The sequence below is a fragment of the Mytilus edulis genome, chromosome 14 (assembly GCF_963676685.1).
Source record: "Mytilus edulis chromosome 14, xbMytEdul2.2, whole genome shotgun sequence".
Taxonomy (NCBI): domain Eukaryota; kingdom Metazoa; phylum Mollusca; class Bivalvia; order Mytilida; family Mytilidae; genus Mytilus; species Mytilus edulis.
This window is the reverse complement of record NC_092357.1, coordinates 1828996-1854617: the sequence shown is the minus strand read 5'-3', so window position 1 is coordinate 1854617 and position 25622 is coordinate 1828996. Positions and strand designations below refer to the sequence as shown.

Sequence of the window (25622 nt, the reverse complement as noted above, 5' to 3'; positions counted from 1 at the left end):
ATGGAAAGAAAAAGTAGACAGCTTGACCAGGTAACATATGATATGATATATATATATATGTGTTGTTTGACGATTTTCTTGATTATTTATGTTAACAGGAAAAATATATTTAAAGATAAGAACACACAATGTTTCAAGTAATGCACCTTGTTCATGTTGTTGTAGAATATAACAATAACATGTGAATAAACTCGGAAGACATATGGTATATTTCTAGGAATCGCAAGAAAGGACAGTTAACATTCACAATAGGAGCGACCGATCTGTATTCTTGACAACTAACAAAGGCAAAACAGGGCTGTATGAAGATAGGGTTATGCATTGTGCTATCTAATCAATGTTAACTTTTACATATTTGCTTATCAACTTCATATCAATTCTGCGTGAGGAATTTAAAACTGCGGCTTTTAAGTTGTGTCTACATTGATCAACATGTGACTGGTGAATGATGTCCATTCGTTAATTTGTATAAACATATGAGTTAATTTAAAAACGGTTTTGTGTTATTAAATTTTATATGGGAAACATTATACAGTTGCATTTTTACTATGTCAAACCATTTGATCCATCACAATAAAAGGCCTGTCCATCATTGTGATACGCATCTAATATCGAATCACTTTTTGTATAAAAGGTGGACAATGTTGGTTGGTTTGTGTAACACTTATTAATTCAAATTTTTTAAAAGTTTACCGATTTTAGATTTTTGGAATGTTGAAGAAAGTGTAAAAATATCTGAATTTCAATTTTTGTTATCCTTTTGATATTTTGAAATTTCACCAAATAATAGAAAACTTTTTTTAATATCGGTATAAATTATAATCCTGGTACTTTTGATAACTATTTAGACCACTGGGTCGATGCCACTGCTGGTGGACGTTTCGTTCCCGAGGGTATCTACAGCCCAGTAGTCAACACTTCGGTGTTGACATGAATATCAATAATGTGGTCATTTTCATAAATTTCCTGTTTACAAAACTTTGAATTTTTCGAAAAACTAAGGATTTTCTTATCCCAGGCATAGATTACCTTAGCCGTATTTGGCACAACTTTTTAAAATTTTGGATCCTCAATGCTCTTTAACTTTGAACTAGTTTGGCTTTATAAATATTTTGATATGAGCGTCACTGATGAGTCTTATGTAGACGAAACGCGCGTCTGGCGTACTAAATTATAATCCTGGAACCTTTGATAACTATTTACACCACTGGGTCGATGCCACTGCTGGTGGACGTTTCGTCCCCGAGGGTATCTACAGCCCAGTAGTCAACACTTCGGTGTTGACATGAATATCAATAATGTGGTCATTTTCATAAATTTCCTGTTAACAAAACTTTGAATTTTTCGAAAAACTAAGGATTTTCTTATCCCAGGCATAGATTACCTTAGCCGTATTTGGCACAACTTTTTAAAATTTTGGATCCTCAATGCTCTTCAACTTTGAACTAGTTTGGCTTTATAAATATTTTGATATGAGCGTCACTGATGAGTCTTATGTAGACGAAACGCGCGTCTGGCGTACTAAATTATAATCCTGGTAGCTTTGATAACTATTTACACCACTGGGTCGATGCCACTGCTGGTGGACGTTTCGTCCCTGATGGTATCTACAGCCCAGTAGTCAACACTTCGGTGTTGACATGAATATCAATAATGTGGTCATTTTCATAAATTTCCTGTTTACAAAACTTTGAATTTTTCGAAAAACTAAGGATTTTCTTATCCCAGGCATGGATTACCTTAGCCGTATTTGGCACAACTTTTTTAAATTTTGGATCATCAATGCTCTTCAACTTTGAACTAGTTTGGCTTTATAAATATTTTGATATGAGCGTCACTGATGAGTCTTATGTAGACGAAACGCGCGTCTGGCGTACTAAATTATAATCCTGGTACCTTTGATAACTATAAGTACAGAAATTAGACAAAATAATGCAAATAGTGATACAAGAAAAGGATTTGGCACATACGTTCTTTTGGTCGTACTTTATCATGTTAGAGCAGATGCCAACATGTGTTTGATTTTGTTTTACGGCGGCCATCCTGAATTAAATATTGACATCATTTTGCTCATTACCATCACCTTTGACAAAATGTAAGACAAAACCAACAGCTGAATTTCAAGAACATACAGATGGGTGCAGTCCTAACCTTGACAAAAGTTAACTTAGAGCAGACTTGCTGACTGCTTTCTAAGTTAACTTGATAATTTTTAACCAGACAAGCAAGTTCACTTCGTCGTTGCTGGACCAGACCTACGGTCTGCTTTTTTAGGACCACTGCAGACCTATCGACAGGTCTGCTCCAGACCAGACCTGTGGACAAGTCTGCTTTTGACCAGTCCTGATGACAGGTCTGCCCTAGACCAGACCTGTTGACAGGTCTGCTTCTGACCAGACCTTTGGACAGGTCTGGTATTGACCAGACCTAAGGACCAGTCTGCTTATGAAAGATTATCATGTTAAAGAGTTTTCATATCAGACTTGAGCTTTAATAAAAATATGTCAACAACATTCCAATCATTTTTCCCCATATAGCAAATTTCTTTACTCGCTAGACTCTACTAGATATTATACATATCAACAAAATTCCTTTTTTTATATATTCTTTATAATATACATTTAAAAAATGGCTATACAATTACATAGAGCTATCATAAAGGAAAAGATAGTTTGTTTTTATTAGAAGGCGGATAGAAAGGTTATCCAATGCATCGGAAGAATATTCTTATAATCATAGGATATCAACATCATTGCTAACGTTACTTCGTTCCCCGGATTTTACCTGTCTCTTCCTAAATTTTACTTTATTCATGTATACATGCATGGATATTTCATTGTTATTGTTTGCATTGGATTTACTATTCTATTTTCCGCAGAATATTCTAACGAAAATTGTACAGTGTCCGGATACATACGGTGTGGTAAAACTCGTCAGATTTGTCGAGAGATTTGTCTTTGCAAATAAATTGTTGTATAAGAAGTCCCACAATTATACTCAATATACGTGTGCACTTGAGTGAAATAGTTGCCACTTGACCTTTAACTACAAACAAAACCAATCAACCGACATAATAGATTATCAGTATACAATTCTAAGAAGAGAATTTTATATACTTTTTTTTTATTAAAAAGTTTCAATGAATCCAGACATGACAGTGTTGGAACTTGGATGATGCGGCCTAATAGTTTTGTTTTACACACCATCCTGAACTTCTTTATCTAGTGACTGTTCAATATTATGAATACAGAGATGAAATGCTGTCACTCTAAATTGATGCAGAAATTTTTTTGCACTAATTGGTTTCCAATAATATTGCTTATACATTTGCTGTCTTACTAAAATATGAACAGGAGCGCCAGGAAAAGACATATAGGCGCCAGTAACGTATCAATATTTTGAATAAAAGGAGGACATTCTGGCACCCTTAATTTATGCGAACAAAAAATTGTTGTTATTGTATTGAAATATTGCTGTCCATTGTATTATACATTGAGTCCTGACATAAAAAATATAGCTGATTTACTATGCGGGTTTATAGATTTACAAATTAAAGAACACATGTCAGTTTTGGTGGATGCAGTCAAATTATTTTGTTATACAAGTCAGCATGAGATATTAAAACTACTATAATTTTGTTAGGTATCAATATTTTGAATAAAAGGAGGACATTCTGGCGCCATACATTTATGGGAACAAAAATTTGTTGTTATTGTTTTGCAATATTGCTGTCTATTGTATTATACATTGAATCCTAACCTTAAAAAATATGGCTGATTTACTATGCTGGTATAAAGATTTACAAATTAAGGTGCACATATGGTAAGTTTTAGTGGACACGGTCAAATATTTTTTTTGTACAAGTCAGCATGAGGTATCAAAACTACTGAAATTTTGTTAGGTATCAATATTTTGAATAAAAGGAGGACATTCTTGCACCCTAACTGTATGCGAACAAAAATTTGTTGTTATTATATTGCAGTCCATTGTATTATATTTACATTGATTCCTGACATAAAAAATATAGCTGATTTACTATGTATATAGATTTACAAATTAAGGTGCACATATGGTCAGTTTTGGTGGACACGGTCAAATAATTTTGTTGTACAAGTCAGCATGAGATATCAAAACTACTGAAATTTTGTTGAAATCAATATTTTGAATAAAAGGAGGCACATGCTGGCACCCTAAATTTATGCGAACAAAAATTTGTTGTTATTGTATTGCTATATTGCTGTCCATTTTATTATACATTGAGTTCTGACATAAAAAAAATATAGCTGATTTACTATGCGGGTTTATAGATTTACAAATTAAAGTACATATTTGGTCAGTTTTGGAGAACCAGTCAAATAATTTTGTTGTACAAGTCAGCATGAAATATTAAAACTACTGAAATTTAGGTAGGTTAATTTTTTTGAATAAAAGGAGGACATTCTGTCATCCTTAATTGATGCGAACAAAAATATGTTGTTATTGTATTGCAATATTGCTGTCCATTGTATTATACATTGAATCCTGACATACAAAATTTGGCTGGTTTACTATGCGGGTATCTATATATATATATATATTGACATATTAAGGTGCACATATGGTCAGATTTGGTGGACATGGTCAAATAATTTTGTTGTACAAGTCAGCATGAGGTATCAACGCTATCGAAATTTGGTTAAGTATCAATATTTTGAATAAAAGGACAACATGCTGGCACCCTAAATTCATGCGAACAAAAATGTGTTGTTATTGTATTGCAGTATTGCTGTCCATTGTAATATACATTGAATCTTGACATAAAAAATATGGCTGATTTACTATGCGGGTATATTGATTTACAAATTAAAGTGCACCTGTGGTCAGTTAAGGTGGACGCGGTCAAATAATTTTGTTGTACAAGTCAGCATGAGGTATTAATACTACTGAAAATTTGTAAGGTATCAATATTTTGAATAAAAGGAGTACATTCTGGCACCCTAAAAGAGGGACGAAAGACACCAAAGGGACAGTCAAACCCATAAATCTAAAACAAACTGACAACGCCATGGCTAAAAATGAAAAAGACAAACAGAAAAACAATAGTACACACGACACAACATAGAAAACTAAAGAATAAACAACACGAACCCCACCAAAAACTAGGGGTGATCTCAGGTGCTCCGGAAGGGTAAGCAGATCCTGCTCCACATGTGGCACCGGTCGTGTTTCTTATGTGATTACAAATCCGGTAAATAGTCTAATTCGGTAGGTCATATTCATGAAAGGGAAGGGGATTGTAGTTACGACGTAAGGAACATATCCGATATCATTTGTGAAACGGTTATTCTATAACGGTCAACCAACTCGTGATGGCGTCCGTAAAATTTACGAAGGGATGATTTCAACTTCACCATTTGGAACTCTTGGTTTAATAGCTTCCTTGTGAGCAGCAAACCTCTTTCAAGAAAATCATGATAGGAAATGCAAGCACGGGAATATCGTATCAATTGGGAGATATATACCCCGTATGCAGGTGCTGCTAGAATGTTGCTACTTAGAAATGGAAAGTTCACAATTGGAAAGCTGAAATTATATCTTTTGTCGTAAAGTTTTGTTTTCAAACGACCCTCATTGTCAATTTCTAGATGTAAGTCAAGATATGAAGCCGACTTAACTGTATCTGTAGTATCCTTTATCTCTAGTTCGATTGGAAAATGCGTTCCACATAGTCACCAAATTTTGAATTGTTTAGTGAAAGAACATCATCTATATAGCGGAAAGTGAGTTAAAGGATATTGCTAACTTCTTATCTTTCTTCCTAAGAAGTTCCTGCATGAAGTCAGCCTCATAATAATAAATAAACAAGTCGGCGAGTAGAGGGGCACAGTTTGTTCCCATTGGAATGCCGACAGTCTGTTGAAAAACACGTCCTCCGAACGTAACAAATATGTTGTCAATCAAGAAATCAAGCATCTTGATAATATCAGTTTCAGAGAATTTTTTGTTTGAATCAAAGTGATTCTTTACAAAGTAGGATTTATCCCTCCCTAAGACAAGAGTCTTGTATCTACGTTGGACATTCTTTTTTATAAAGCAAAGTAATACCAACTCTTTCAATTTGTCTTTTAGTTTGGAATGTGGAATACTTATGTGTAAATTTATGCGAAAAAAATGTGTTGTTATTGTATTGCAATATTGCTCTCTATTGTAAAAATATGGCTGATTTTGTGGGTATATAGATTTTCAAATTAAAGTGCACATACATGTGACATATGATCAGTTTTGGTCGATTGGGTCAAATAATTTTGTTGTACAAGTCAACATGAGGTATCAAAACTATTGAAATTTTGTTATGTATCAAAATTTTGAATAAACGGACAACATGCTGGCACCCTTGATTCATGGGAACAAAAATGTGTTGTATTGCAATATTGCTGTCCATTGTATTATACATTGAATCCGGACATAAAAAATATGGAAAAAAATATTAAAGAGTACATATGGTCAGTTTTGCTAAATGCGGTTAAATAATGTTTTTGTACTAGTCAGCATGAGGTATCGAAACTACTGAAATTTTGTTACGTATCTATATTTTGAATAAAAGGAGGTCATGATGGCATCCTAAATTTATGCGAACAAAAATTTGTAGTCATGTGTCAAAATGATGCTTTCATTTTGTATAGTAAATTATATCCTGAAATTAAAATATTGCTGATTGTGGCTACATAGATAAGTTTGTTTTAGATTTATGAGTTTGACTGTTCCTTTGGTATCTTTCGTCCCTCTTTTAAGGACATATAAATAACAAGGACGTATATAACTAACATCTAAAATACGTCCTTTTATAAATATATATATAAATAAAGTGCAAATATGGTTGAATTTGATAGGTATTGGAATATATATTCAGTGCCCGTTATCATTGTAACCAAAGATCGTTTTTTAATTTATAGATTGGCAGATCACAGATAAATATGTGTTACAAGCAACGTGTTATGCGTACTTTATTTTCAAATATTTGTATTAAATCCTGTTTGTATAACGGAAGTATTAGTTTTACTTTATTTTCGATGTTTATACTACGAAACAAAGATATTAAAAAGGGCTTTTTAAAAAACTATTTTTTTAAAATCGATGTAGAGCGGTCCTGGTTACAAGTTAACTTAGTGTCGAGCAGACCAGTCAAAAGTTAACTTGGGCACAGGTCTGATTTTGATCGAATTTGTCAAAGCAAATGTTAACTTTGTGGCCGGACAGGTTTCGAAGTTAATTTATGTTAACTTTACGGCAGGACTCATTATAGAGAACTGCAGACCGTAACCTTATAACATGCATTAACTGCTAAAGTTGATAACGTCAACATTTAGTCCTTTTATGCAATTCCGAGATTTTATGTCAAGTAAAAAATAATAACTTCAAAATAAAATGATTTATTCAATCAACTGAAGTCATCTAATAATAAGTTTTTCAAAGAAAACACTCATCTAATTATAAAAACATCAAAACTATTGATACTAGTATTTATCATTTTCAACGTAGTTATTGTGTTGTATCACGTGTCTAATGTTATAAGTTATCGAATTTATATTGACCATTATGACAAAAGTGTGTCAGAAATCATATCTGATATTTTTCCTCAGTCATTATAACATTGCATCATTGGCAAAATGAACAAATAAATAACACGCGGTGCCGTATACGGTGCAGGAAATGCTTACCCTTACAGAGCATCTGATTTCAATCCCGGTTTTTAGTTGAGTTCGTGTTGTATCTTATTTATTTTTCATAACTGTTGATGTAAATGTTTTTTGGTTTTGTGAGTCTTTGTTTACTCCTTGGTTTTGATTGTTATTGTCTTATGATTCAATAATTGATCGATATAAAGTAAAACACTTTTGATGTCAAAGGAGTATTAGGTCTTAGTTTACATAAATCATTCACTGATATGTTAAAACTGTTGTATGTGATTATGTACAGAATGGTGAAACTGCCCTTCACGATGCTGCACGACAGGGAAACAAGGAAATCATCATGTTGGTTATTGATGCTGGTTTTGATCTCAATGCACAGGACAAGGTTAGTAGATGATATACAAAACAATATTGATTTCTTCAAATTTTAACTGACTCACCCCTTTTAATATTTATTTTAGAGTTCTGTATTTTATTAATACCTGGTAATTGGACCATATCTACATTGGCAAAAGTAATCAAAATATTTCATTTGTATTTTTTTAGCGTCTTATTTGTCATATGCAATCACACGTTACACTAATTTACTCATCCCTGTTTGTTAATTATCTATGTCTGAGTATTCTTGATGGAGGAAAATCTAGAACATGCTTCATCGACTTAGGCATTATTTTATGTGTACTGGTCGTCAACATCCGGGAAAGTAGTATAAGTCTTTGGCATTTATAGTTGTTTGTGTTTCAAATGCTAATGTAGTAAACTTAAAGAGGGATGCAAGATACCAGATGGAGAGTCAAACTCATAGATAGAATTAAAACTGACAACGTCATGCCTGGATAAAAAGACAAACAGACAAATACTAGTACATTATATAAAACATATTACACTAAGGACTAAGCAACACGAACTCCACATAGTTTTCAATGCCAGCTTTATTATGCTCATCCTTTTACCAATGTTTTCATAATTGTTTCCACTTTTTTATGGCCCGTCACTCCGCAACAAACTATTATACATACTTTTTTTCTAAACGCCATTAGATATATGACTGATTTTTGCTATGTGGGTTAACCAAGATGAGACACAGATCAAGTTTAGGTTTTGTTTATTGCTTATGTTTGCCGAAATTACGGGCTTTGGACTTTGATAAACTGTTGAAAATCCCAGTTATACGGACTTTTTCTCAAAACGTCTTTAGACATTAGGCTAGTTTTTTGGTATGTGAGTTAACCATAATTAGTTTTAGATAAAGTTTGATTTCCCTTCCGCTCCGTTCATTTTTGCTGAAATTACTGACTTTGGACTTTGATAAATTGTTGAAAATAACAGTTACACGGATTCGGATGAAAGGACAATAATTTGAAAAGAATGAAAGGCATGAAAGACAAAGGATGAATAATTTGGGAAATATATTTTGTCATTTGTTTTGTCTGGAAGCAAGGGGATGAAAGTCGGAGCTACAAGTAGAATACTAACCATTCGGTCTAAAAATAAGTCTCCAAAATTAACATACCGCTATACCAACTTTAAATCTAAGATAAGTAAAATAATCATCTGTAATGTTGATTCATTGTAGAGAATTGCAGACCGTAACCTTATAATATGCATTAACTGCTAAAGTTGATAACGTCAACATTTAGTCCTTTTATCCGTTGAAATGTAATTCAGAGATTTTACGTCAAGTAAAAAATAACAACTTCGAAAGAAAATGGTTTATTCACTCAACTAACGTTATTAAATAATAAGTTTTTCAACGAAAAAAATCATCTAATTATTAAAACATCAAAACTCTTGATTTCAGTGATAATACTAGTATTTATCATTTTTAACGTAGTTATTGTGGTGTATCACGTGTCTAATGTTATTAGTTATCGAATTTATATTGGCCATTATGACAAAAGTGTGTCAGAAATCATATCTGAAATTCGTCCTCAGTCATAATAACCTTCCATCATTAGCAGACTGAACAAAAACAATAACACGACAGATGATGAGCTTTTTGATTCTAGTTCATTGAACTCATTTTCGTCAAATTACATACAAATATAATGTACTAATGATAGTTTCTTGATAACATATTATTGACTTGTAATAGTGCGACATGGTGTTGTTTTATTCTGTTATAGAACATAATTTGCTATCGTTATCAAAAATCGTTATCGCAAAAAAAGAAATTTGAAGCATAATATGACAGAATTAACATTTTAAATATAAATACTGTTGCTTTGTCGTCAATACGTGTGTATTCATAGATAAAGTAATTCGTGTATCTGTAATGTGTGTTTGTTTGTTTGTTAGCAGAGACAAGATATGCAATATTCACTAATGACAAATTCTTATAAAACTCTGATATCGGGTACCAGTTTTACTTTACGCTAAGTGCCAGTCTATGCTGTTTTACTTCCTTAAGTCCAATAGGTTGCTTCCTGTTTTATTTCATTTTATGTTAACATTGTACTTTTTTTCAATCCAGGTTAATAACACTGCACTCCACATTGCTATAGATAACGGAAACACAGAAATCGCTGAGTTGTTGATTGATGGTGGCATTGATTTCAATATACGGAATAATGTCAGTACCTTACAATCATATTGAATTATCGTCAATACCAAAACATTCATTTACAGCATCATATGTGATGTCAAACTAGACGCAATTATCTTGCTAGTGTGTGTGTGGATACTCTTATTAGTGAAAAGTGACAAATTAGAATCTTCCATAACAAACAATGAAGAATGCAGAACATTGGAAAAGTTTGTTGACTTAAACAAAATGTCCTAAGGTTGTGGTCACAATATATCGAGAAAACACAAGGGCAAATTGTAACAGTTCTAGTGGTGACGCTTACAATCAACGACAATTTAAATGTGATGAGATAATATCATACGACAAAAACATAAAACATAAACAATATTCAACTGAAATGTACTGAAACTCTAAACCAAATAAAAATTATATGAGAGCACACTGATATAAGTACTCGAACTACTGAAATTGCACTGTTTTTGTAATTTAACACAACATATGATATGGTTTACATAGAATAACAGAAAACCCGATTGCATAGAGTGAACAACAAAACTACAGGAATTCATTTTAGTATTAATTTTGTCGATACTATTAAAATAATTCAAAGAATACATGTTATTTACAAATAGTCAGAGCATTGCACGCTGGGTAGCCAAATGGCTACGATGTAGGTTGAATTATATCAATTTTTTTTTACATTTTAAAAACAAGGGAGGAAGGAGTCGACTGATCAATTTAGAAAAAGACATACTGACAATTGTAAATTTTAATTCACGAAACAATAAAAAAGATGCGCAATTATTTTTTTCAATTAGCTTAAATCCTTATTGGTAAACAAAGTCTAGAACAAAACTAAAGGAGGAAATTTTACATCCACTTCATTTAAACGTTGGTGGATCTGGGTCTCCGATCATTTATAAAATGTTAAGTGAGGGTTGGGGGCATATAAATACGTTTAACCCCGCCTCGTGCTTTATGATTTGTTTTCGATGTTGAAGGCCTTACGATTTCTTATAAATGTTTACATCCACTTCATTTAAACGTAGGTGGATAGGGGTCTCGATGTCAATTAAACCAAATCTCCTCTTATACTGTACTGTGACATACCAATATCAATGTCACCATTGGGTCCTCAACACAGCGAGAAAAACAACCGCAGCTGTAGTCGGGCTTTAGCTGATCCCTTAACAGTAATCAATCTATGTATATTCATTAAGCTTAAAGGCATCCATGCACCATTTAATATAAACAAATGACAAATTCGTATAATACTCTGATATCGGATACAAGTTTTACTTTACGTTAAGTGCCAGTATATGCTGTTTTACTTCCTTTAGTCCTATAGGTTGCTTCCTGTTTTATTTCATATTATGTTAATAGAATTATTTTGTTTTTTTTATCCAGTTTGGTGGCACTGCACTTCACATTGCTATATATCACGGATACACAGAAATCGTAAAGTTGCTGATTGATGGTGGCATTGATCTCAATATAAAGGATCGGGTCAGTGGATTATAAGTTAAACTTACAATCATATTGAATTATCGGCAATACCAAAACATTCATTTACTGCATCATACGTGATGTAAAACTAGACGCAATTAGCTTTCTAGTGTGTGTGTGTGTGGATACTCTTTAGTAAAGTAAGGTTGCAAAATTGGTTAAAAGCGACAAATTAGAATTTTCCATATCAAACACTGTAGAATGCAGATCATTGGAAAAGTTTGTTAACTTAAACAAAATTTCCTAAGGTTGTGGTCACAATATATCGAGAAAAAACAAGGGCAAATTGTAATAGTTCTAGTGTTGAAGCTTACAATCAACGACAATTTAAATGTGATGAAATAATATCATACGACAAAAACATAAAACATAAACAATATTCAACTGACATGTACTGAAAATTTAAACCAAATAAAAATTATATGAGAGCACATTCATAAAAGTACTCGAAACTACTTAAATTACAATTTTGTTGTAATTTAACACAACATACGATATGGTTTACATAGAATAACAGAAAACACGATTGTATAGAGTGAGCAACAAAACAACAGGAATACATTTTAGTATCAATTTCGTCGATACTATTCAAAAATTCAAAGAATACATTTTATTTACAAAAAGTCAGAGCATTGCACGCTGGATAGCCATATGGCTACGACGTAGGTTGAATTATATATCATTTTTTTTTTAATTTTAGAGACAAGGGAGGAAGGTGTCGACTGATACATTTAGAAATAGACATACTGATAATTGTAAATTTTTATTCACAATACAATAAAAAAGATTCGCAATTATTTTATTAAGTCAGTTTAAATCCTTATTGGTAAACAAAGTCTAGAACAAAACTAAAGGAGGAAATGTTTACATTCACTTCATTTAAACGTAGGTGGATAGGGGTCTCGATGTCAATTAAACCAAATCTCTTTTTATACTGTACTGTGAAATAACAATATCAATGTCACCATTGGGTCCTCAACACAGCGAGAAAAACTCCCGCAGCTGTAGTCGGGCTTTAGCTGATCCCTAAACAATAATCAATCTATTTATATTCATTAAGCTTAAATGAATCCATGCACCATTTAATATAAACAAATGACAAATTCGTATAATACTCTGATATCGGATACAAGTTTTACTTTACGCTAAGTGCCAGTCTATGTTCTTTTTCTTCCTTTAATGCAATAGGTTGATTCCTGTTTTATTTCATATTATGTTAAAATAGTGTGTTTTTTTATCGAGGATGATAACACTGCACTTCACATTGCTGCATATCACGGATACACAGAAATCGTCAAGTTGCTGATTGATGGTGGCATTGATCTCAATATAAAGGATTGGGTCAGTGGATTATAAGTTAAACTTACAATCATATTGAATTATCGGCAATACAAAAACATTCATTTACTGCATCATATGTGATGTCAAACTAGACGCAATTAGCTTTCTAGTGTGTGTGTGGATACTCTTTAGTAAAGTATGGTGCAAAATTAGTGAAAAGTGACAAATTAGAACCTTCCATAACAAACATTGTAGATTGCAGAATATTGGAAAAGTTTGTTGACTAAAAAAAAAAGGTGGTGGTCACAATATATCGAGAAAACACAAGGGCAAATTGTAACAGTTCTAGTGGTGAAGCTTACAATCAAGGACAATTTAAATGTGATGAGATAAACATCATACGACAAAAACATAAAACATCAACAATATTCAACTTGAACAGAAAATTTAAACCAAATAAAAATTATATGAGAGCACACTGATATAAGTACTCGAAACTACTGGAATTGCACTGTTTTTGTAATTTAACACAACATATGATATGGTTTACTTGGAATAATAGAAAACACGATTGCATAGAGTGAGCAACAAAACTACATATTGACGTTGGTTATGTTTCGATAGTCAACGTTGACCGAACATCTTTTCGTAACCACTTTGAACAAGATGACTGCGACAATAACACCGCCATTAACATAATTAATGTTCACTGCTCGTTAATCATTAACTAAAATAATTCACAAACACATACACATTCGTTTAAATGATAATAATTTTTTTGCAGTTCATTTTTTTAATAACATTTTAAATTAATTGACACGGTGTTGTTATATTCTCTTATTTGACATAATCTGCTATCGTTATCATTCAATGATATGTGAAAACTATTGTATGTCATTATGTATAGGATGGTAAAACTGCACTTCACGATGCTGCACGACAAAGAAACACGGAAATCACCATTTTGCTTATTGATGCTGGTATTGATATAAATGCAAAGAACAAGGTTAGTAAATGACCAACAAAGCAGACACAAAACTATGTACTACATGTTTATATATGCAACGACAAATAACAATGTTTGTTAACATATTATAACGTTTGATTTCTTCAAATTGAATTGACATCACCCTTTTTATATTTATTTAGAGTTCTGTATTTTATTATTACTTATTAACTGCACCATATATACTTTGACAAAATTAATCGAGCTATATTGTGAGCATCTATTTTGTCATATACAACACACGTTACACCGTTTGACGCATCCCTATTTGTTAAATGTTATGTCGAGTGTTGCAGATGAATGACATTCTAAAAAACGCTTCATCGACAGCGTCATCATCTTTTGTGTTATAGTCGTCATCATTCGGGAAAGTCGTATAAACCTTTAGTTTTGATAGTTGTTCATAGTTCACATGCTAATATAGTTTCCAATGCCTGTTATATTGTGCCTATGCCTTCTTATTCATAAGACACCATTTTTTATATATCATGACGGAAACATATATAATAATGTCATATAACAGAATTACGGTGACGATGATTTTCCAGCGTTCTTCATGAACTTTATCACGTTCATTATAAAATGAAAAAAACACCAAGATAATATTTTAGGGGATCGGTCACCTATATCTATAATATGAGGAAGGCGTTACCTTAAATGCCAGCTTTATACCAAGACAATGTTCTATATATTGATTGGTTGTTGGTTGCTTAACGTCCAGTGGCAAATATTTCATGCATGTCCTAGGCTATATCATGCACATAACATATAGTTTTTGTCTAAAATAAAATAATAAGTTCAAATTGAAAATGTTAAGGGAATGATCATTGAACTTCAAAAGGCAGGAGAGGGTATGGTATTTTTCTTTTTAATAAAAAAAATTCCAATTCCCAAATTGATGAAAAAAATATCTGTTCAAGCATAGGACGAAAACATATTTTAAATCCAGATCTTCACCAAAAACGATTATATCTTTCAGATATGTAAAATGAATTAAAACTTGTATATATCTAAAAATATTAAAAACTACCCAAACCGCACAGGTAAGTCTGTACACACACGGTCCTACTAAAAAGCGCCCGCAGAAAAGAAAAAGCCCCCGGGGAAGAAAATAAAGCGCCCGGGGGAAGAAAATAATAATACTTTATAACAATAAATGTTTTCCTGAAAAAAAAAAAAATCATTGCTTGTTTTGTCTAAAGTGTGTTGATAGTGTTGTTGCATTTTTACATTTTAGATTTCAGTGTATATAAGTAAGCCGTAAATATAAACAAGAGTATATAGAAGAATTATGAACGATATTGTCCTCGATCAAAACGTATATTTCGTTATTAAAAAACAGTGCCCGAGGTCTAATATTCGTAACTGCATTTTGAACAATCTTCCAAGTTTTGTATTTTATTACACATACTTGAATTGACATTGGAAGATAGCGGAAGGGTTTCAACATGCCAGTCACTAAGAAAAGTCTAACATTTTAGAAATCTTCAGCATAATTGAAACATTAATACTTGTTTTTGTGCTTTATTACAAATGTCTATTATCTGAATTTGCAAAATACTTGTCTAAAATTTACAAAAAATCAATGTGCATAATTTATTTCATCGACACAAAGTTGTCAATACAATTTCTATATATTTCCTCCGGGCGCCTTTTCTTTTTCCCGGACGTTTTTTTCTTCCCCTGGGCGTCTTTTCTTTTCCCCGGGCGCTTTTCCTTCACCGGGCGCTCCCCGGCGCTTTTTAGTAGGACCCTGTACACAGTAGTTTTTTAGGTGAAAATACGGTCGTATTTGCCAATTTGTTATGATGAACCTAAATACTAGTGTAAAATTTTGACTAAATAAATTTGATTGACAGCGCTGAAGAGCTTCTGTAAAAAATATCCGACTCGAACAAAAAAACATTCGTATTCCTAATCATTTTCAGTTTACGGTTTCTACATCAATTTCATGTACTAATTCAGAGTCAGTTTTATGTCATTTCTTGCATATATTTTTTTCGTAAGCTTACTTTTCAAGTTTTGATTTTATAACAGCAAAATAAAATTGAGAATGAAAATGGGAAATACAAGCATGTCAAAAACTTGCTTTGGAGTAATGCTTAATCATGTCGTAGTTGTTTTCAAGAAGACACATTTGGTTTGCCGACAATAACGTTAGTCTAAGTGCATAGATCTTAGAAATTGTACTAGAAGGTTCAATACACAAAAGGAAGATTAAAATTGATTTTGGGGTTATGGTACAACATTTTTGTGGGTGTTTGATTTTACAAAACTTTGGGTTTTTCTTTAAAAATTTACCATATTTACATTGATTATTACTCATCTAGTATATTTAGATGCAACAAATACTGATTTGGTATGAGATGCACACAAAATAGGGTGTTTTAATTCTTTTCTCTGTGATTTGTGCATGTTTCCCACGATGTGTACTCCTTGAAAATGTCGACTTCAGTATCATGATAAACGAATATATTTGGTAATTATATTCACAATTGACATGCGCCAGTGCGCGGCAAAAGGATTTTCTTACCCTTTAATTCCCAAAATTGCACATGATTTTTGTTCCTCACAGAAACAAACGAGTTATTTGGTAAATAAAACAGTTGTCATTGTTTGAAACTTTCAGTAATCAAAATTTAGTTACATGTAAGCCTTTTTGAATGTTTCACTGATTGTGTGAAAATTTAAACAGAATATGTACAAAACACTTGATATGAAAATTGCATTATCTGCAGAATTATTGATAACTTTCCTTACTATTCACAAAGACATATATCTAACATATTGTCCATGCTATTCTGATCTGAGTGTTTATTCATACACATACTGGCATGGCTGGTGCTGTTCCAAAATGGGTTTTTTCTGCTTCCTGAGAAGTATTTGTTCAACCTGTTCAGTCACTATAAAGTGTTACAATTCTTAATTAGACGCAACACATAAATAGTGACCAAAAAGGTACCGCTTTCACATGCGAGAAGCTAGGAAAAAAAATTAAATCATCACATTTTCAATATTTTTGTAGGACTATCATATAAAATTAAGTAGATATGTAGTTAAAGACTGCTGCTGAATAGAAATGTTTGGGTTCATCTGATACCTGTTTTCAAATTAGTCCATATTAAAGTTTGAAGGGTCCAAAATTAAAATATGCTTGATTCCAACTGATATAAAAAAAATTATATGCTAAATATACATCTGTGGTCGTACCAGGCTGTTCATGGTGAAGTATTTCATTGCCTTTCGGTTTATATTTTTTTTTATTTTGGTCATAAAAATAAATTTGTAGTTTTTTAATGAACTAGACAAAAGTCTATTCTGTGGTTATTTTGAAGACTATTTTTGGTTAAAATATACATGTAGTTACACCAATTTAATTTTCAGTCCATCTATGTAGAGTCATAGAGAAATGGGTTTGAACTGACCTCCAAACAATCCATGATTCTGTAATGAGGTCAGTACCCAAATTCCATGCATCATTAATACATGTTTAATTTCAAATCCTTAAAACTGGAATATAAACAGATGTTTTGTTTTATTTCTTCAAATATTTGAACAATTGGACATTATTTCATACTAAATGTACTACTCAGACTTTTATGATTAAACTTAACGAGAGAAAACAAAACAGTTTCCATTTCCTGGGACTTATAAAATAGATATCTGATATGTGACATAATCAATGAAAACATTTGTTGAGAGTTTGCCAAAGGAATTACAGAATTAGAAGATTGTAAATCATTTGATTTGATTTTTTTTCTGAACTTTTGTTAAGTTTTGAAAAAGTTTGTGGGCTACCATAGGCGGATCCAGGGGGCCGCCCCCCCCCCCTTTTCGTGCGAAAAAAGTGTTGATTATTTAGGAAATCACTGTAGCATGACTGGAGCTCTCCCTCTTTTTTGAGGTCAGTCAGCGGGCCCCCCTTATGAAGAATTTTGGATTCGCCACTGGCTACTAAATAACCGTGATCACATTCAACAGTATAATCAACGTCATTATCACTGTTCCTTGATGTGGGGAATTATGTGGTAGATGAACATAAGAAGGCATGGTCAACCAGGAGTGCACTGGACTTAGTCTGGAGTTTACCCCGCATGCCGCATGGCCATCATAAAAAAAATCAGAAACGTATTGCTTGCAGAGATTTTTTCTGTGTTGAAAATTGAAGTTCCCATGACTGGACGGAACTTGCACGCTAAATATGTTATCGTTAATTATGATTTTGTGACTTTTAAATGAAGTACCTGTGATTATTTAGGTAATTTGTTTTGACCTCACTGATACTGGAAAGTTGAAGCAGACGAAACATGGCGTCAGATGTTATTGTCCTAACTTCGGTAATTTCCGTGGTACAATACAATTTAAATAAATTACAAAAGTTACCAAAATTTCTGAATTCTTGTTTTTGTAAATAAATGAAAATTTATGTCGTATTTAACATCGAAATTATTCCGATCTGTTCCGTCTTTTCAAGTTCACGTTGAAACGTTAAATTTTGCGGCCGCCATTAAAAAAAAATAATCGTACGAGATTTAACGAGAATGACGAAACTTGTCAGATGGGTCGTGTAGAGAGAGTTATCGTTCTTTATTCCAAAACGATGCTTCTACCATAAGTGCCAGCTAAAGCTGGCATATTAAGACAATTAAAAACTCAATATATATATCAGAGAGGAAGTTACAAGTTATAGAAATACTATAGAAAACTGAGGAGAACGTCATGTTCGTTGATAATACAGAGCGACTTTAAGGAGAGTAATGCGCTCTGTTTCTGTTAGATAAAACAAAATGAATATGCTAGTACTTTTATAATCATAAACGTTTTCGCATCAAGCAAATCAAGGGTGTCTTTTAATATATAAACTTAGTTTATGCAATGTAGCATTGTTTTGAAAAAAAAAAACAACGGACAGCAATATGTAGTGTTATTAGATTGTACAGGTATGAATTATAGCTTCGACAATTGGCGCCAAAAAAGGAATTTGAAGCATAATACGTCGGACTTAACGTTTTAAATATACATACTGTTGCTTTGTCATCAAACCGATGCATACGATATTCTTGTATCTGTAAATGTGGTTTTTTTTGTTAACAGAGACAAGAGATGCATAAACAACACTTCCGTTATATATTTTTGTTTGGTGTTTTTCTCCAATCTGATGATTTAAGCCTTTTTGAATTTATTAGTATAGTATGTTCATTTATCGTGCTGTTGAACAACTGTCCCATGTTAAGGGAGGGTTGAGAGTTCATACATTCGTTTAACCCCGCAACGTGCTTTATGGTTTGTTTTCATTGTTGAAGGCCCTACGATTTCTTATAAATGTGTATATCCACTTCATTTAAACGTAGGTGGATAGGGGTCTCGATGTCAATCAAACCAAATCTCCTTTTATACTGTACTGTGAAATAACACGATCAATTTCACCATTGGGTCCTCAACACAGCAAGAAAAACTCCTGCAGCTGTAGTCGGGCTTTAGCTGATCCCGAAACAATAATCAATCTATGTATATTCATTAAGCTTAAATGCATCCATGCACCATGCAATATTAACTAATGACAAATTCATATAAAACTCTGATATCGGGTACCAGTTTGACTTAACGCTAAGTGCCAGTCTATGCTGTTTAACTTTCTTTAGTCCAATAGGTTGCTTCCTGTTTTATTTCATATTATGTTAGAATTGTATTTTTTTTCAATCTAGTTTGGTGACACTGCACTTCACATTGCTGTTTATCAGGGATACACAGATATCGTCAAGTTGCTGATTGATGGTGGCATTGATCTCAATGTAAAGAATGAGGTCAGTGGATTATAAGTTAAATTTACAATCATATTGAATTATCGTAAATACAGTCCTTGGATGGTGTAAACTTCCCACTAATACCATACACCATTACACCATACACCATACACCATTACACCATACACATTGTACCATTACACCATACACGTTACACCTTTGCAACATACACCTTACACATTACACCATGCACCATTCCCCATTCTTTCTACACCATCCGAATTTACCCATAATGCAATAAAATTTCGAATATTAAGATTATTATTATTGTTTATGTTTACAATTCGAAAAAACACAATAAAAAAGAACTTCGCTTTCAACCAATGAAATGTCGTACACCATCATCCCCACCATTCCCGATCGCACGTTACACAATCACACCATTCCTTAAACACCATTACACCATTCCCCTTACACCATATATCATAGCACCATACAACTTACACCATTACACCATAAGCCATACACCTTACACCATTACACCATAAGCTACACACCATTACACTATACAAGTTTTTTTGGGAAGTTTACACCATCCAAGGGCTGTACCAAAACATTCATTTACTGCATCATATGTGATGTCAAACTAGTTACAATTAGCTTTCTAGTGTGTGTGTGGATACTCTTTGGTAAAGTAAGGTTGCAAAATTAGTGAAAATTTACAAATTAGAATCTTCTGTAACAAACATTGTAGGATGCAGAACATCGGAAAAGTTTGTTGACTTAAACAAAATTTCCTAAGGTTGTGGTCACAAAATATCGAGAAAACACAAGGGCAAATTGTAACAGTTCTAGTGGTGAAGCTTACAATCAACGACAATTTAAATGTGATGAAATAATATCATACGACAAAAACATAAAACATAAACAATATTCAACTGATATGTTCTGAAAGTTTAAACCAAATAAAAAATATAAAGCAATTGTTTTGAAAACAATTGTTAGGCAGTCTTTCCCCTCTGATGAATGGATAATTGATTTTTTTTTTATTGATTGATTTGGAAAAGGGGGGGGGGGGTATTTGTTTATTTGTTTGTTTGTTTGCTTTGGTATGGGGTCTATATTATTATGTTACCGGAGAAGTTTCATGTTTAGTTTGGAAAGTTTTTCTATTATTTTAGATACAGCGCGCGCGCAAGATTGAGGAGACATCACGTGACGCGGGTTTATATTAAGAAAAACTTAGTCTTTTTATTTCTTTTTAGGTGGAGACGTTGAACAGACAACATGTATAGAGACGGAATGTACACAATGTAATTTCTTTTGTCATTGTAGGAAATTGACATTTTGATCACAGTTCACCAGCAGTGCATGTTTTGGATTTAATCGATCCGGTGTAACTTTAAAACACATTTAATGATTATTTTTTGATAATGTCCATTTTTCAGCACCTGTTTGTAACACAGATTAGTATTTCAATCTCGGAGCGGACATTTTATTGTAGGTTTTTACTGAGATTGACGGACCTAGCAAGCGATTTTTACTGCATTGCCATTTCTTTTTTCTAGGAAAAGTCTTGAGAGATATCTGCAAAAAGTTTTTTTATGAACCTTCAGTACATGTATGCCCTACTGACTGCAAATTTTCAGGTCGATTGGACTTGTAGTTTCAGAGAATATGTGGATTTTTTTTCAGAAGAGACGTAAGAACAATAATAAAATAAAAATGTTCTTGAATAATTGAGAGTTTGTTCCTTCAATATACTGTCATAAATAAACAGTCATACATATTGATTGATTGATTAGTTGGTTGATTGATTGGTTGGTTGGTTGGTTTGTTGGTTGGTTGGTTGGTTGATTAAACACGTTTGATAGGGTCACTTAGAACAAGGGAAAAAAACCTCAAGAGACCTTGCATCCTGTATTAAACGCATGACACGGAAACATACATTAAGTGATTGATTGGTTGGTTGGTTGGTTAAACACGTTAGTTAAACATGTTGGTTGAACACGTTGGTTAAACACGTTGGCTGGTTAAACACGTTGGAAAGGCTCAATTTAAACAAGCGAAAAAAAACATCTTGGATCCCGTATTTAACAAATGAAACGGAAACATGCATTGATTTATTGGTTGGTTGATTAAACACGTTGGTTAAACATGCTGGTTAAACACGTTGGTTAAACATGCTGGTTAAACACGTAGTTTAAACACGTTTGATAGGCTCAATTTTAACAAGCGATAAAAAACCATCTTGGATCCCGTATTTAACACATGAAACGGAAACATGCATTGATTGGTTGATTGGTTGGTTGGTTGGTTAAACAAGTTGGTTAAACACGTTGGTTAAACACGTTGGTTAAACACGTTGGCTGGTTAAACACGTTAGATAGACTCAATTTAAACAAGCGAAAAAAAACATCTTGGATCCCGTATTTAACACAAGAAACGGAAACATGCATTGATTGATTGGTTGATTGGTTGGTTAAACACGTTGGTTAAACATGTTGGTTAAACACGTTGGTTATACACGTTGGCTGGTTAAACACGTTAGATAGGCTCAATTTAAACGAGCGAAAAAAAAAACATCTTGGATCCCGTATTTAACACATGAAACGGAAACATGCATTGATTGATTGATTGGTTGGTTGTTTGGTTGGTTGGTTGGTTGGTTGGTTGGTTAAACACGTTGGTTAAACATGTTTGTTAAACATGTTGGTTAAACACGTTTGATAGGCTCAATTAAAACAAGCGGAAAAAAAGAGACCTTGAATCCCGTATCAAACACATGAAACGGAAACATTGATTGATTGATTGATTGATTGATTGATTGATTGGTTGGTTGGTTGGTTGGTTGGTTGGTTGGTTGGTTGGTTGGTTGAAATTCAAACACTCATAAAACTGTTTAAATAGTGCCAAAACCACATAATTTGATGACCTTGACCTTTGACCTTGTGACCTTCGTCAAGGTCATTGCTCCAAAAGGTCATTGCAAAAGACCCTATGGGTCAAGGACCTTTTGTTTAAGAGTTTTGCCTAAAAATGGCTTTTTAAAAACCATCGATGGGAGTTTTGTCCCTTATATGATGGTAAAATCAATATAGTTATAATGTAAAAAAGTTGCCCCTTAAAGTACCAAGCATTTTTCACTGCTTAATTTTTTTGTATCTATAACCGTTCAAGAATTATAGGGAAATGAAAAACTTATAAAAATCTAAAATATGACCTTGACCTTTGACCTTGACCTAATTTTCTAAGTTAGGACCCTGGGGACTCAAATAAAAACATTCCAGGGTTATACGGTTAACGGTTTAGGAGTTTAAAAAACATACCGACAAATTTATTCCGTAAAGGTAGATAACTCCTATAAAATTTCATCAAATCGCTTCGATCCAAATACGCCAAAAATTACTGAGGATGTAACGAACAGTTTGTAAAAAGAATTTTGTCGCTTTCTTATTTTGTTACGAAGGAGATGCACACAGAGGATAAACAGTGAAAAGGGAGATAACTCTTACATAGAAAATGGTTCGCCTTAGCAGGGTGAAATTTAAAAGCGCATAAACTATACGATATCATATGAGAAATATCTAATCGACATATTGCGAAACAAACATTTTGCGCAAGAACAAAATTTGGCTGAAGAAAAAAAAAAAAAAAATATAAATCAATTGCTTTAAAAAAGCAATTGTAGGGGGTCTTTCCCCCTTTAAAATTAATTGAATTGGGGGTGGGGGGGGGGGGTGTTTGTTTGTATGTTTGTTTGTTTGTTTGTTTGTTTGTTTGTTTGTTTGTTTGTTTGTTTCTGTATGGGGTCTATATTATTGTTACCGGAGAAGTTTCATGTTTAGTTTGGAAAGTTTTTCTTTTATTTTAGGTACAGCGCGCGCGCCACATCACGTGACACGGGTTTATAATAACGAAAAGATAGTCTTTTTATTCCTTTTTAGGTGGGGACTTTGAACAGACAACATGTATAGAGACGGAATGCACACAATGTAATTTCTTTTGTCATTGTAGGAAATTGACATTTTGATGACAGTTCACAAACAGTGCATGATTTGGATTTATTTGATCCGGTGTAACTTTAAAACACATTTATTGATTATTTTCTGATAATGTACATTTTTCAGCACCTGTTTGTAACACAGATTAGTATTTCAATCTCGGAGCGGACATTTTATTGTAGGCTTTTACTGAAATTTACGGACCTAGCAAGCAATTTTTACGGCATTGCAATTTTTTTTCTCTAGGAAAAGCTTTGAGAGATATCTGCACCAAATTTTTTTACAAACTTTTAGTACATGTATGCCCTGCTGACTGCAAATTTTGAGGTCGATTGTATTTGTAGTTTCAGAGTACATGTGGATTTTTTTTTCAGAAGTGACGCAAGAACAATATTAAATTTCAATTTTTCATGAAACATGATTGATTGATCATGAAACATGATTGATTGATCATGATCATGATTGATTGATCATGAAACATGATTGATTGATCATGATCATGATTGATTGATCATGATTGATTGATTTATTGATTAGTTGGTTGGTTGGTAAAACACGTTTGATAGGGCCAATTCAAACAGCGAAAAAGAAACAAAAAAGATCTTGGACCCTATATTAAACACACGAGACGGAAACATGATTGATTGATTGGTTGGTTGGTTGGTTGGTTAAACACGTTGGATAGGGCCAATTGAAACAGCGAAAAAGAAACAAAGAAGATCTTGGACCTTATATTAAACACACGAGACGAGACGGAAACTTGATTGATTGATCATGATTGATTGCTTGATTGATTGATTGATTGATTGATTGGTTGGTTGGTTGGTTGGTTGGTTGGTTGGTTGGTTGGTTGGTTGGTTGGTTGGTTGGTTAAACACGTTGGATAGGGCCAATTGAAACAGCGAAAAAGAAACAAAGAAGATCTTGGACCCTATATTAAACACACGAGACGAGACGGAAACATGATTGATTGATCATGATTGATTGATCATGATTGATTGATTGATTGATTGGTTGGTTGGTTGGTTGGTTAAACACGTTGGAAAGGGTCAATTGAAACAGCGAAAAAGAAACAAAGGAGATCTTGAACCCTATATTAAACACATGAGACGGAAACATGATTGATTGATTGATTAATCATGATCATGATTGGTTGATTGATCATGATCATGATTTGTTGATTGATCATGATTGGTTGGTTGGTTGGCAAACACACATAAAAATCTTCAAGTCGTGCCCCAAATCACATATGTACATGACCTTGACCTTTGACCTTGTGACCTTTGTCAAGGTCATTGCTTCACAATGTCATTGCAAAAGACCCTATGGGTCAAGGACCTTTTGTTTAAGTGTTTTGCCTAATAATGGCTTTTTATAAACCATCAATGGGGGTTATGTCCCTTACATAATGGTAAAACCAATACAGTCATAATGTAACAAAGTTGCCCCTTGAAGTACTGAACATTTTTCACTGCTTAAATTTTCTGTATCTATAACCATTCAAGAATTATAGGGAAATCAAAGACATATGAAAATCTAAAATATGACCTTGACCTTTGACCTTGACCTAATTTTCTAAGTTAGGACCCAGGGGACTCAAATAAAAACATTCCAGGGTTATACGGTTAACGGTTTATGAGTTAAAAAAACATACCGACAAATTTATTCCGTAAAGGTACATAACTCCTATAAAATTTCATCGAATCGCTTCGATCCAAATTAGCCAAAAATTCCTGAGGATGTAACGAACAATTTGTAAAAAGAATTTTGTCGCTTTCTTATTTTGTTACGAAGGAGATGCACACACATGACAAACAGTGAATAGGGAGATAACTCTTACAAAGAAAATGGTTCGGCTTAGCAGGGGGAAATTTAAAAGCGCAT

General features: G+C 33.0%; 1 protein-coding gene across 1 annotated transcript; it reads left to right on the top strand.

Annotated features, from left to right (window-relative positions):
- LOC139503361 (ankyrin repeat domain-containing protein 6-like) lies at positions 1-19809 on the top strand. Its single transcript, XM_071293132.1, has 8 exons — positions 1-30; positions 7957-8055; positions 10144-10242; positions 11605-11703; positions 12404-12458; positions 12929-13044; positions 13892-13990; positions 19696-19809. The coding sequence occupies exons 1-8, from the start codon at positions 1-3 to the stop codon at positions 19807-19809; spliced, it is 711 nt and encodes a 236-aa protein (XP_071149233.1).
- Positions 19810-25622: the final 5813 nt, after the last annotated feature.

What these genes read in the sequence shown, in the direction of transcription:
- LOC139503361 (XM_071293132.1), top strand. Translation starts at nt 1, where the DNA reads ATGGAAAGAAAAAGTAGACAGCTTGACCAG. An exon ending in ATCTCAATGCACAGGACAAG is followed by an intron (nt 8,056 to 10,143) that starts GTTAGTAGATGA and finishes TTTTCAATCCAG; the next exon opens with GTTAATAACACTGCACTCCA. An exon ending in AAATAGACATACTGATAATT is followed by an intron (nt 12,459 to 12,928) that starts GTAAATTTTTAT and finishes ATGTTAAAATAG; the next exon opens with TGTGTTTTTTTATCGAGGAT.